The sequence below is a fragment of the Brachypodium distachyon genome, chromosome 1 (assembly GCF_000005505.3).
Source record: "Brachypodium distachyon strain Bd21 chromosome 1, Brachypodium_distachyon_v3.0, whole genome shotgun sequence".
NCBI lineage: Eukaryota > Viridiplantae > Streptophyta > Magnoliopsida > Poales > Poaceae > Brachypodium > Brachypodium distachyon.
The window spans coordinates 73643829-73659212 of NC_016131.3; the positions used below are offsets into that span (position 1 = coordinate 73643829).

The window sequence follows — 15384 nt, forward strand, 5'->3', positions numbered from 1 at the left end:
GCCGCCCCAATTGGATAAGACTTGCTACTGACTCCTCTCCCCTTTCTGTTTCCCTCACCCGTGGTGTGTTCTTGGTTGGATGCAGGCAGGCCGGCTCGATCGGAGAGGATCTATTTGGGATCGGTCGACGAAGATGGTGCGGGGGAAGACGCAGCTGAAGCGGATTGAGAACCGGGCGAGCCGGCAGGTGACCTTCTCCAAGCGCCGCGGCGGGCTGCGCAAGAAGGCGCACGAGCTCTCCGTCCTCTGCGATGTTGAGGTCGCCCTCATCGTCTTCTCCCCCAGCGGCCGCCTCTACGAGTTCGCCAGCGCCAGGTAAAAAAAACCATCTCTCATCTCCTGCTTTACTTAATCTCATAATTGCTCTTTGTCTTTCTTTACTATTCTTTGCTTGCTGCTGGTGGGGGGAATGCGGGTTGGGGGCTAGCTTGGGGCGTGGGAATCCAATTTGTTTATCAGAAAAGAAAGCCTGCGAAATCTGATGGATCTTTGCGTGCACCGCTAGCTGCTTGCGCCAACTCCTGTGCCCGTGGCTCGCCAATGAGGGGAAAGAAGCCTCTCTGTAGTGTAGTACTGTGGAGATGCCCCTTCTCTCTACCTTCGTGCCCATCCACTTGGCTGATTTTTTTTTCAAGTTTTCCCACACTCCATATCTCTTCGAGAATCTTGCCTCGCTTCTTGCGATCGACTTGCCAGTAGTACCATTATGATTTTCCTACTATTTCCTGCGTACTGGTATTGCTACCATTTGGGCTAAACTTCAAAGCTGTCTCAGCCTTTAGTACATGTAGGCAACTCATAGCTCTATTGGCCTAGTCATTTTTTAATTAATAGACCTAGCCAATAGGAAAAGACGGCAAAAAAGGAAATTTTTTACTCCTGGCTAGCCAGAATTGTTTAGCGCACACACTAAACGCTTGTCTGAATATTGTTTGCCCTTGTTTTTGGTGCGTGGCTGTTCATCTGTGCATTAATTTGCTGTCCTGAAATGGAATCGATGCATGCGATATGGTGTTCCATGTTGTACTACTTATCAACTGTAGAGAGAGTACCTTTTTTACTGTGAAACATGCTCCACCGGTATATTTTAGTTGTGCATTTGCTGTACTAAGTTTATAGTCTACTACATCTCCTACGGAATAGTAATTAATTAAACCTAATATTTCCCTCAGATTAATAAAAAAATAGAATCAGATTTTGAATTTCGTAGAAATGAGCTTTACAGGACTAGAAGCGTCATTAGATTTTCTGGGCAGTGTACTGTGAACTTGCTGTGTGGTCTTGTACGTACAAATAGATTGCAGACAGAAGACTAATTAGGTTGCCAAGCAAGTTCCTCAATATTTGTTCCGATTTTAAATTATGCAGCCTTTTTTGGAAGAAATGAAATAAAAAGGTGATTTCCAATATTTCATTAGCTGACATTTTGTGGTCATGCATTATATTTGTCTATCGGTCAGGATATATGTTTTCAAAAGTATATGTATCACGTTGTATTCATGCATGATCCGGCCACACCACCGAGCCAAAATATCATTCAGATAAGTCAAGACCATGGTCATATATAGGGTGACAGTTGAATATCAGATTAATATTCAGATTTTGCAGTCCATGTGCAAACAGAGTCCGGCACAAAACAACTGCTATCTCTAAAATCACTACAACAAAATATGACCTAATAAAGTGTTGGACCAAGCATTGATTCTCATGGGTTAACTATCAATCACTTTCATGCATCGGTTGATCAAAAACATAAAAGAACATGTATTAGTTGTTCTGAGATGAGAGTTGGTGGGAGGAGAGAATAACCTTGTATGCTGAATTACAAGATTTTAGAGATAGACCTTGTAAACTACTAAAATGGAGGGCGAGTTTGGATAGTTCAACTTTAGTATAATCTCCCTAATTAGGCATGTTCTGGAATTTGCAACGTAAAAAATTGGGCTATGCACGAAATGTTCATGTACAACTAGTGTAAAAATGATAATCTATAGTGCTCTCGATTCAAAAAATACAGAGTAAAAAGCTAGTATATGTGTGTTGACTTCAAGCATGCAATAACAAAAGAAAAATCCTTTCCCTTTTGCATGTAGGAAATAGAAAGGGTGTTTCTTGTTCCGCATGAATATGTCACGAATCATGAGTAGATCTAATGCCAAGCGACAAAGATATATATATATAGGTGCATTTGTTTCTTATTTTGGGTAGACCAAAATTGTACATGAGGAGAAAAACATATTTCTATTTTTGTCACTGAGATATATATTATATATTTAATGTTTCTATTTTTCATCCTGTTATTCCATCTTGGATTAAACCACACAATGAGGGGCTAATATGCATTTGGCTCTAGAGTGTATACGGACATCTCCCTCTCCCCCCTAGTGAGGAGAGACTACACAACCATATTAATGGCCCCATTCCCTACAAGTGGGCCTCTTGGGGTAGGTCTAATGTACACCTGCCACCAAAGGACCCCCTGCCCCAGTTGACAATACCCACCATGTCGAGGCATATAATAGGAGCTTACCGTCTTAGCAAAAGTTGATGCATATAGTGTTGGTACATGTTGTAAACTTGTAATGCTGAGTTTTGGCTTCAAATAAAATGGATATTTCACGCGTGGAAATCCACCTGACGAATGGGACCGAAACGAGAAGGTGAAGAAATATGACGTGGAAGAACTAAGGCAATCAACATGAAGCTCACATATTTTCATGCCCATCAAGAAGGTCCACAAATCCACGAGCTTGTCTGGATTCACCCTTGGTTTGATGGCTCTTCTGCTTGAACTAGAAGGATATTAGTATTTGTATTCCATCTTAATTAAATACCATGCACGAATCATGAACCAAGACCCTACCAACCTCATGGATCAATTAGTACATACACCATATTGGATTGGTTGTGTCTTATGCTCAATACAAGGACAAGATGGGTCAAATTTGCCTGGCTTTAGCTTAATTATAGAAGGCACCCATGGGTCACTTGGAACCAACATGCCTCTTGGAATACACAGATCACATCTATCAAGGTGGGCCCTAAATCTTCCTAGTAGATCATGTAGTCATTAAAGGATTTCATGGTAAGCAAGAGAACGCCTAACTATCTCAAGGAATATTGCTCGTTAGCATGGACCATATCATATGCGTGAATGAGGGAATCCACGCCTCTCAAACGGATTACACCTCATTCAATAACCCATACCAAAATTAGTTAAAAATATCATTGTCCAAACTCGCAAGTCTACAATGATACATAACAAGGTCATTCTATGCTCCATGTATTACTATATTGTAAGTGTTGAACTCAGTTGCATTAAGCACATTGACTTAATTGATAGTCAACATACCTTGTTGCCTACTTATACCGAACCAATACACACACCACATGTCTGTGTGCTTAACCCAAGTGCCCTATAACCGTGAGGATCATGTGTCCATGTGGGCTTGACAAGTGGATGTTCCATATATGTGTTCTTTGTCTGATCACCTAACTATGCCTGAGGGTTGATTTTGATTGTTTCATATATGTGTTACTCCCCCCGTTCCTAGATTATTGTCGTTGTTTAGTTCAAGGAATATTTGTCTTGTCACCTAACCTATGCCCGATGGTTGATTTTGATACACTTGTTGTGCTTCGTCCCCAAATAGGCTCGGGTCTAGTCTTATTCACACTAGCTATTCTCATGTACACCGAGGGGTCCCAATAAAAAAAAGGATCCCTAAAAAATATTGGTCAAAAAATAAACTGATCAATTGAGTGTGCTATCTTTAATGCCGTTGGTATGGTTCAAGTTGAAGATGGTCGCAGCATATCTTTTGGGAAGAAAATTGGGTCGATTGTGCAGTTGCCTCTAGTGCCTTTGATATCATTGCCCTAGCGAGAAGATTGTTTAGATATGTTACTAACGCTATGCAAATGGTCATTGGCTAGCAGTACAATTGGATCTTCAATCAGAGGGCCACATCATTGCAGTTCACAGTGATGACGAAATCAAAGATGATGACAAACTTAATTTGGTGTTTGGCTAGTGCCCCATGCCCTTGATGTTATCTTAGACTGGCTTGCAACTTCAGCTATGTGTTGGTTGTATGTTACTTTGAGCGCATTTCGTTTTTGTTCTTTGAGCAATTACTGTACTACATTGCTCGCGTATTGCATGATTTGAACAAAGCTCAGAGGTGGATACACATTTAGATATAGAGTTTTTAGTTTAGCTGCACTCTTATTAAGTACTAGCATCCGTAGCATGCGATTCTACCAGCCTAGGAGCTCTTCTCTTTGTCGGTTCACTGGTGTCCAAGGCTTGGAGATCAAGATGATGGCTCTATATAAACGACCTAGTGGCTCTCGTTGAATTGACGACGATTCATATCGCACAAGACCTAGATTAGTAGATCCACTTTAGCTCTCATATCCTTGTAACATTCTTGCTAATAACACAAGGCAGGACGTGTAGGGCTATTACCATACCTCAAAGCCCTGAAGGTAGGTAAAACCTACTCCCTCCGTCCTACTATACCGGGCGTGTTAGATTTTTCACGTGTACCAAGGCAGGCCTGATGGATCTAACTTTGGACGAAAGTACCCCTGCATGTGCCCCGGTTGTGCTCTGTTCTGCTGTGTTGCTGGGTTTTTTTATTCCCTGCGCACCAATCTGATTTCGTTGCATGCGCCACCACACCCAGGACAAGAGCACCTCGGGAAGGGTCAATCGATTTAACTACACATGCATGCTGGATGATGAGGGGGTATTTTTGGCACCCAACTAGAAAAAGAAGATGCACGCCTAGTAAACCAGGACACCAGGATTCAAATAAGACGCCCGGTATAGTAGGACGGAGGGAGTATCTCCCATCGTGATCTTATCGAGCCATGCCCCCCCCCCCTCCCCCCTCCCCCCGCTAATCTATTTTCAACACGACCACTTGGTCACTCATGAGATCAACAATAAATTCATCATCAACACCAATGTTAGGGAAGATCACGATGATATTCTCTAGTTAGCAAACGTTATTGGTGAAAGTGCTTCTAGCCCCTTAAATGGGTTTCCATGATTATTGACAAGCAATCAAGGGAATAACAATTTTCTACGGGTTTGATGATTAGGCATAGTCCCACAAGGATGAAAATATATGTGGTTGTCCACCACCCTTGAATAAAAAGAGAAAATAAGACAACTTGGTTAAATTTAGATTTAATCTCTCCTTGTCCTAGTAATGATAATCGCTTTCAAGATATGGTAGTTACTCTATTAAGAGACGTGTTCGACGAAAAGGTTGCGAGAAGGATTAATGCTAAGTCCCAATGCTTGTCACCAAAAGCCAAAACCAAATATCACACAACAAGATTTTATGAGCATGGAGGCAATTTGGAAGGTTCAGATTAGGCTCTTACATACATAAAATCAAACAGTTCTGGAAAAAATCTATAGCAAAATCTACAGGTTAGCATTTTGGTTCAGACTTGACCAAAATGCGTCTCCATGGCCTAGAAGCTGGACGAGAGGTGGCCTGGAGGAATGGAATTCTGGAGTTTTGGAGCAGGGTTTGGATTTGTAAGTGCAAGTTGACCGATTGGATTTGAAGGGTTTGAAAAAACCTAGAGGTGCAAATTTTATCTAAAAGCTCCCGGTGACTAGGTTTTGTAGGTCGTCTTAAGCCTCCCTTCCCCCAAGGCTTGAAGCATCCTAGATCCACAAAATTCCCGCCCACACTCATGTGCTATCACACCTTTGTCAAAGATTGAATCCTTTAGAGGAAGAATACAAATATGGGCCCTTGACATAGAACAATTGCAACTCTATTTGACTTTCAGCACCTGTGGAAAAAAAATCTGTTATTTGTTTCTAAGAATACCTTTCAGTTTTGACTTTCCGAAAACTGCACATTTAATAATATTTTTTTGACAAAGCGAAACTCGTTGAATTTTTCTTTTCTTTTTCAGGCACGACTATGTCAAATTGTTGTTGTTATTGTAATTTTTCCTCTTAAAAAATATTGTTAGGGAAATGTGTAGTTCTAGTTCTCTTCTCTGCAATTCAAACTACACTTTGCAGGTCATTCTTGTTTTCTGAAATTTAGCCTTGAAACTTTATCTATCTGATGATCTGATAAAATATATATTGAGTACTGTCAAATGTCTATCTGAAGTCTGAGCCTAGGAATAATTCTACTATTTAATGGACTGATTAGATAATTCTGAAATGACATCAGGGTAGCCCTAGAACCTACTCTAGCAGTAGCACTGAAGTCAGCCCAGACTGTTCTTGTTGTAGAATTGCGCTCCTTCTTTCTCAGTTTATGTTGTAGCTTATCCAGCAGTTGGACAGGTTGTGCGGTGCCTGCTGACCAGATGCTGCAGAATGCAAATAAAATATCACAAGCTTGGTTCCAACATGTAATATAAAGTCACGAAAATGCGTTAGTCAAGATGGACACTTTCACAACCAGTCCTATACTAGTCTCATGCGTAATATTGATACCAATATCTGGTGTCTAACCCGACTATGTTTTCTTGATATGTATATTTTGTCTATTTCATTAGCAAGATAGATGGAATAAGGGAAAAACCTCACTGAGTTGCAGAAAGGTTCATTTCCTTCTATATATTCTTTCTACTTCTTCCTCTATATTCATAACACTGGAAATATATGATGATGTTTGCTTGTCTAAATGAACGAATTCTAATTATTATGACATAATTTTTACATTTTAAATTCCAATTCAGCATGCAGAAAACACTAGAACGTTATAAGGCATCCACAAAGGACAAAACTAGCAGCCCAACGGCACAGCAAGACATAGAGGTAATTCTGCTTGATATCAGGTTTATTATATATTGTTTCACTTTGGCGATTTTTGCGTTGCTTCATGAGCAGTTCCTGTCCATTCACTGAATGTTTAAGCTAATTAGCATGCATCGATAAGCCTTTTACTTTATACTAGGCATCTACTGAAATGCTAAAACCATCCTGGACTGTAGCACCAGGTTTCAGTTAAGTACTACTCCGTACGTACATAGCTAGTAGAGTTAAATTAATGAATGAGTAAATAATAAGACCTTGAATGAAAACCATATTCTAGCAGTTATCGCATGTTTGAGATATTATATATAGTGACCATGTGATTATTTTAACGGGGCAATTCCGACGGCTGCATGATCTGAATTACAGAAGATAAAAGCTGATGCTGAGGGCTTGTCACAGAAACTGGAAGCTCTTGAAGCCTACAGAAGGTAACTATTTCAGCTTGCAATTCTCACCCCCAACCATTTCAGCTTGCAAGAGAATGCTATCCATGCACCTGCGAAAAACTCAGTGGACACTCTCTGTTATTGATATGCAGGAAATTTTTGGGTGAAAAGTTGGAAGACGACTGTTCTTTTGAAGAGCTGAATAGTCTGGAGGTCAAGATGGAAAAGAGCCTTCGTAGCATCAGGAGAATGAAGGTTAGCTATTTGCCAACTTACTATACATTTTATTTTTGTTGCAAAAATGAATATATCTACACAAAGAAAGCTTACACAACTTTGTATGCTGTGCTGCTTATCTTACATGCCAGACTCAGGTGTTTGAAGATCAGCTCGCTAAGCTGAGACAGAAGGTAACCTCACCATGCACCTTGTGTCATCCCTCATAGAAACCTGAAACCACAGAGGCACCCACATCAGTTCCTCACATTGTGCTGTTCATTTGTTTCTTACATCAACCGTCGATCGAGCAGGAGATGACGTTGCGCAAGGAGAACGAAGATCTAAGGGGCAAGGTGACCAAAGGCAGCGAAAACGAAGATCTTCAGGCCAAGGTAATCTAAAGACAGTAAACTTCCCAGCCCAAATGAACGATGAAACTCTCCATCCAAACTTGCAATTCTGAAAACGTGCCACAGCCGATCCTCATGTGATGCCTCTTGTTATGTGACATAAACCCTGATTTGGCCGCCATTGATTGACCGCTCGTTTCTGCTCTTGCAGTGCAAGGATGTGGTCGACCTTACGCTGGTGACCTCTGCTCCCATGATCGCCGCGGCGGCGGCGGCGGAGGAGGAGGAGGAGAACCCTCCTGAGGCTCAGCCGGAGCTGAACAAGGACGCCATGGACGTGGAGACGGAGCTGTTCATCGGACTGCCCGGCAGAAATCGCTCTTGAATCTTGACTCGGCTGGATGCGAATGCGATCAGTCAGATGCAACACCGAACAGCAGATAGAAGATAGAAACCCCCAACCAACCTTAATTCCTTCCTCTGTTACTGCCGCCGAAATCCGAATCTGAGATCTGAAGTTATACATACATGTGTTGACTGTGTTGCTGCTTGTTGTCGATCCATTTTGCTGTCTGTGGTGAATGCTGATACTGAAGACGAAGCGAAGGGGAGGGTTTATTTATAGAGATGCAGGCAGGAGAGCAAGAGATTAGGGGACACGTGTCGTGCGATTGGGGTGTCTCTGAGGAGCGACGTGTCGGCTTCTTCTGGCGACTTCTCATGTTCTCTGAACTCTTCCTGTTGGGGGGGGGGGGGGGGGGGGAGGGGGGTTGGGGGGTGTGACCTGACCCTTTTCAGAAAAAAATTGGGTGAGCCCGTCGCTCACCCAAGCCCCCAAGCCCCGGTGCGCTCCGCGCCCTGATGGACGCCATGTCCGATCGGACGGCCGCAAGCGCCAGCGCCCCGCGGCTCCCCCAACGAGCCGGACGCCCGGACTCCTGCGCTCGCCATCGCCCGCTCGGCTCGCCCGCGTCTGATCCCATATCTTCGATCGGGAATGAGCCCAGCAGGAACAGACGTGGATCATGGTTTGCCCTATCGCCCGCGTCCCTGCGCAGCACGAACAGACCGTCCCACCTCTGCCGCCGCCTATCGTCTCATCCGCGGATCGGATTGTGGTTTTCCCTATCTTCCAGTTCCTATCGTCAGCCATGGAGGAACGGCGGGGCGGCGAAGCCCTACCCGGCGACGGCCATGGCGACGTCGGTGGAGCTGAACGAGCGGCAGTTCACATCGCCGGGGCAGAAGGCGGCGCGGCGAAGCCCTACCCGGTGACGTCGGTGGAATCCCTACTGGATCGCACGCACGCTGCTCCGCCGCCGTCGGTCCTCAGGTAACTGCTGCTGCTGCTCCTCGCTTGATCATGATCATCGCCATGTCAAGGTTCGGCCAGCCGATTAGTCATTGATCGCTCCCTCATGTAGATTACATGCTCCACCTTTGAATGATGCTGTTATTTGCGATCATGGAGAAGAAGAAGAACAAATAACACAATGTTGGATCAGTGGAGAATGAAGTACCTAATGAGGTATAAAAAATATAAGTAACAAACTTGGCAGAATATTTCTTTTTTGTTATAGTACACCTTTAATTGACAATTCATATGTATAGGAGGTGGTTGATAAATCTGGACAAAATTTGGTGACACCTAAAGTTGGAATGACTTTTGAATCCGAGGAAAAGGCTTATGAGATGTACAATAGCTATGCTGGACAGGTTAGGTTCAGTGTTAGAACGAGCAAGACGAAGCACCGCACATATGGCAGTTTATGTCAGAAACATCTAGTTTGTAGTAGCCAAGGATATCGAGAAAATGAGTCATCACAAAAGGATATTACAAGGACCGGTTGTGATGCTCGTGTTCAGTTTAGTATCAGCAAAGAGAGGGTTTGGACAGTGCAAAAAGTCGTATTAGATCACAACCATTATCTTGCTAGTCCAAATAAGTCACTTAAGCTGAGGTCCCAACGAGAGATTATAGAGGCAGATAGGAAATTAATTGGGCAGATACCGCGGGCTGGAATGAAGCCAGCCCAAGTTTTTGATTTCATGAAGGAGCATTATGGAGGGGAAGACAAAATACTATTTTCTAAGATGGATTGCTATAATGAGATAGGTCGTGAGCGCAGGCAATACTTAGAAGCCAATGACGCACAAACATTATTTGAATATCTAAGAAATAAACAGTTACAGGATCCTACGTTTTTTTATGCAGTTCAAGTGGAATTTCTTTTGGACAGATGGTCAGTCTATCATGGATTACAAATGCTTTGGTGATGCTGTGTCTTTCGACACCACATTTCAAACTAACAAGTTTGAAATGCCTTTTGCTCCGATGCTTGGCACCAACCATCACAAGCAAACGATAATTTTTGGGTGTGCACTTACATTCAATGAGACTATTGAATCATTCGTTTGGCTCTTTGAGACCTTTCTAACAGCAATGTCTAGAAAGCACCCAAGCACAATTTTCACAGATCAAGACGCGGCGATGGCAACAGCAATTGCTTATGTATTCCCGAATACAACCCACCGCCTTTGTTTGTGGCATATTGGCTTAAATACTGCTAAACATCTTGGTCATGTAATTCATGCGTCGGAGGACAAGTCAGAGAACCAGTCAGATAACAAGTTCTGGGCAGATTTCAAAAGATGTATCTATGAAGACAGGGAAGAGATTTACTTCACAAAGAAATGGCATGAATTGTTGGCTAAATACAACCTTGAGAATAACTCATGGATGGCAAACCTGTATGCTTTGAGGGCAAAGTGGGCTGCGGTATACCGTGACTCTTTCCATTATTGGAAGCTGCGGGGACAAACTCGACATTCTTTGTTAAGTATATGCAATCTGATCGTGGAGCAACAGTAGTATTGAATACTAAAGATTTGACCATTACATGCTCTTGCCGGATGTTTGAATGCATAGGTGAAAGATCGGTATGGTCGGCTAGAGGCAGGAGGGGGGGGTGAATAGGCGACTAACAAATTTTAATCTTTTTCTTTTTCTTTTCTAGAAAAATACAAACACTTAACCTAGGATTTACTAAAAATTTTAAAGGTAATGCAACCCTAAGATGAAGTGCAATAGCCGAAGCAATAAGATAACAAGAATATAAAGGGCAAGAATGGATACCACACGAGAGATGAAGATTTCACCGGAATTCCACTGATTGGGGTAGGTGTACGTCTCCGTTTGGAGAAGTGCTCTACCACAAAGGTAGAGACGATACAAAGGCTCACTCTATTCTCCTCTCACGGCACCACAAAGGTGAGTGAGCTCCACTAATGGCTTCCTTGAAAGCGAAGACCGAACCTTTACAAACTTGACTGGGGCTAGCTCCACAACTCAATTGGAAGCTCCCAATCCAATCCTCAAGCTCCACAATCCCCAAGGGAAGAGCTCAAGGCAACCGCTTTCGTCTAGGGCTCCCAAATGCCCAAGAAAAATGAAATCCACAAGAGAAACAAGGGGAATCAACTTTTTGACTTGGTGAAACCCTAAATCTAGGTCTTCTCCTACAATCCTCAAAAAATCAACAAGGGGGAAGCTTTATGGAGGGAGATCTAGTAGAATGAAGCTTAGGGAGTTCTTGGGAGAAAGGGGGCTGTTCTTTGCTTCGTGCTCAGGCAGAAAACCCGTTGGGGACGAAGGGGTATCTATTTGTACTCCCCAAAATCTAACCGTTATGCACTGCGAGTTCCAAGGGCGGAACTTCCGCTGGTCACCGGAAGTTCCGGGTGACAGGAATTTCCGGCCCTGTTCTGGTTCAACTTCCGGAAATCCACAATGGATTCCAGTAGCGTTGCGGATCTGGTCTGGAGGTTGGGCGGAAGTTCCGGGGTACCGAAACCCCAACGGAACTTCCGGACCTGGGCAGGCAAATGCACACCAGTTAGGCTCTAGAGTTGGTTCTCTCTCACTTTTTGGTAGGTTTTATGTGGATGCAAGATGTTTGTTTATGTACGTGAAAAGCGATTTACCCATTACATTTCCATGTGCACTCCCTCTTAATAGTACGGAGTTCCTACGACTCAATAACCGAAAAAGCCGCTAAAACTCCACTACTCTTCTTTTTCCAACTTGAGGGCATCGAATCGTTTTGCGCCATTTGATATCAAATCTAAAATACTTAACGCACGATTAGTGCATAACACACGTTGTCATCACCACCAAAATTAACTAGGAAAGAAATGCCCTTTTAATAGGTATGTTTACTACTCCGTATTATCTTACATGTTTTTCAATGTATTGTGTATCCTATAATATAGGTTGTTTAAATTGGCAACTATAACTTACAGGTTTATTGTGCAAACATGCTCTAAGAGTCTATAAGATGAATGGAGTATACAATTTGCCATCGCAATATATATTGGGACAAAATATGCTAAAAGGGGATTTTATATTCAAAAACCAGGAAGTGAGGATGCAGATTTGAAAACACAGGCATCACTTATATCTCGACAAGCCACATCTCTTGCATTGAAGTGTTCATCGTCAAAACAACTTCTTTCTAAATTGCAGAAAGCATGCATGACTTGAACTTGGAAGCGGATAGTGAGATGCATGAAAAATCTAATAAGATTCCTCCTATTCAAAATGAATGTGTCCGAGAACCATTAAATGTTGTAATATCATTCAAAATTCCTCAAGTAATAAAATGTCTAAAGAAGACACGTATTAAAAATGTTTTTGAGCAGAACATTGGTTGCCTTTCATTTTGCTTTCTGTCTCGTTTTTCCTGACGTGCCCTGGAGACGTGGTCGCCTCTGCAGACACTGCTGTGTCTGCTACTCGTCCCTTTTTGGTGAAAGAAAAAAGGCTTCTGCGGCTCCATGTCGAGCTGCAGACGGAGTACTCCGAAGTCCGATCTGTGAGTAAAGGACAGACAGGGGGGCATGCGTAGAACGCTGGGCCGAATTTGTACGGGAGTCTCGTGACAAGGCCCGCTTCGTAATAGCCCAACAAACCGGCCGCGTTTTCTTTACCACCCAAATAAGAAGAAGGCGAGCACAAGCCGGAGTCAAAAAAAAAAAAACAGCCGTGGGCCTGCCTAGCGGGTGACATGACACATGACATAATATATACTCCCTAAAAAAGGGTCTCTGCGCAGCTGTCACTCAAGAAAAATCGCCTCTGCTCGCTGTCAAAAAAGAACCGACTCTGCTAATTAATCAAAGTCCCCCAATACCATCGTCATCAGACATTGAACGAATACTTGCAACTAGGCTCCGACCTTTAGTGTTAAACCTCTTCTGTCCTAGCCGTTGCAAATACTACGGAGTAGTAATCTAGTACTAATTAAGCATATTCCATCATCCTCGCGTACGCCTTTGATGTCACTGCTGATTACGCGAGACGACCGCCCCAATTTGCTCTGATCTTGTGACGCAACATGGACATGATTCCAGCGGTGAATGAAAGCGAACGAATCGAAAGAAGAATATATATACATGGCCATGTGCTCATCGGCACGCAACCGCACGTACGTAAACAGGGATTATCTTTGCTTGACCTGCTGCTAACCTACAAGTCCTCTAATAACAACGACAGAAATTAACTAATAAGACACTCGGTTCAACTCTAGATGCCCCAATGATCCATTGTCCCGGGTGATTTAGACAAGTTTGTTTTTCAGCTGAAGGAAATAAACAAGGTTTAATTGATGTGTGTAGGTTTAAAGATTAGCATTATTGTTTTGGATGAAGAACGGTCTTATTTGTTCTAGATTGTACTGTTGTTGGCCTTTCGAAGATCAAGTTCTGTTACATGATGTACGTAGGGCAGATTTTTCTTTATGGAGTGATTAACTAGATGTTGACTTGCGGTGTATGCAGCTTAAAGGATTAAAGTAAGTAAGAACCATTTTGTTGTTTATGTCGGTTCGATGTTACCTGGAAACTTCTCAAACAGTGACACCTACGTCGAGCTTTCTCCGTGTGGTACAAGCCATTTCTAACCAACAAGCTACGTCCTCACACCACTACGCACTCACATTGTTCTAGGGAAAAAAATTGAAGGTTCTGTTTTTTATTTTAACTCCGATGTGTACATGTACAATATATAGGCAATATCAATCCCGAGGACTGAAATTGAACAACCCATCACCCCTTCTTTCACGCCGCGCGCTCGCACACGCACACATTTGGGTTGCTTGACTATAGCAACACGATTAGATCGTCGCCAGCCTAAGTATAGCGTAGACACTATAATAAATAATATCATGGTAAATTACACGTTTTCGGAGGGCTTGATCATATCACATAACCAACTTTAGGGAGTTTTTGAGGAGGTGTTCTATGTCTCACTCCATTTTCATAAGGAAAACTTCATGGGTAAATTTAGACCGACGTGGACTTGGCGAGTAATCAAAAGAGGAAGATAAGGAGATCGAAACACTAGGATGATGGGATGAAGAAGAAGATGATGATAATATACAAGAAATTTCTCATGTTGAAGGCAAAAATGGACTTAATAGCGATTGGGGTTCATTGTTTCTCAATTAACTTAATCAGACAAGAGGTCAATACACGAGCTTGTGGAATTGAAGCTGCCTACATTTATCATGCATGGCCAAGAGCCGCCACTAATCTTGACAATCTTGGGTGCATGGAAGGAGAGGCACCAACACATTCACCTCCATTAGTAAGGGTCCATTGTTGAGAATGCGACACGCCTATTGACCTTGGACTTTGGCGCTCTTGTCTTCAAATCAGATGGTGTGCTAGGTGATGTGCCTTAGCTAGTTATGTAATCTTGTTTTCGGCTCTTCTAAATCATGCCACCAAGATCTAATGTGTTTTAATTTTGCTGTATCTGATTTGTGGGTGCGTATGGATGCACAACAAAAGTGATCCTACCCTAGCCAAGCAAGGATGGGTGCTTGGCAGAAAAAAAATTACCATTGCTTTTGGCACAAGCTAACCAACAATTGTATGTAAAAGCTTGCTCCTGGTGGCGAGCTGAAATGGCTCCCGAGTCTTGATGGCATCGTACAAAAATAAGGGAGCCATAAAAAATTACGGTTATGCTATATCTAAGTTGCGTGATTTTTCTCGTATTCTCAACTGATCATGCTAGCTATTTTGCCATAATTGATCTAGACCACTTCTTCTTTTTTTCTGAATCTTATGTACATATACAAATCGATCATGCTAGCTATTTTTTCTCGCATTCCATTTTTCCACTTCATCATGGAAGTCATCCTAAACTGATACTAATACATGGGCATAGCTTTGGAGTGCATTCGTGCGTGTAGGATTTTCTCGGAGACACTAATCCATCATCGTTTTACATTTCTTTCGTCATAATTAACTTCTGTTCTGGCTAAAGTTCCGCCGCAACGCGCGGCGGATATAACTTGTTTCCTTGGCCAGAAGATGTGGACGTAAACCAACTGTGTACGTCTTGGCAGTGACAGTCAAAGCTAGCCAGGTCGGCAGCAAGTAAACATCCTGACGGTGTCAAAGATCGACGCCTACCTGCGGCGACCAGGATTGCTATATATCCCGATCCTTTTGACGTGTACCTGCACGTGAAAATCAACCCCTGAATGTAGAAGATATCATCGATCCTCGTCGGCATGGGCAATGGCACAAGTCACAAAACGTACATACA

The 15384-nt window shown here is 42.8% G+C and overlaps 1 protein-coding gene across 1 annotated transcript; it reads left to right on the plus strand.

The window, feature by feature from the left end:
• The first annotated feature begins 79 nt into the window (after positions 1-79).
• On the plus strand, positions 80-8151 carry LOC100841167 (MADS-box transcription factor 50-like). The gene is made up of 7 exons (NM_001302879.1): positions 80-315; positions 6733-6811; positions 7178-7239; positions 7350-7452; positions 7566-7607; positions 7728-7808; positions 7978-8151. Exons 1-7 carry the CDS (start codon positions 80-82, stop codon positions 8149-8151), a joined length of 777 nt encoding a protein of 258 aa, NP_001289808.1.
• The last annotated feature ends 7233 nt before the right edge of the window (positions 8152-15384 follow it).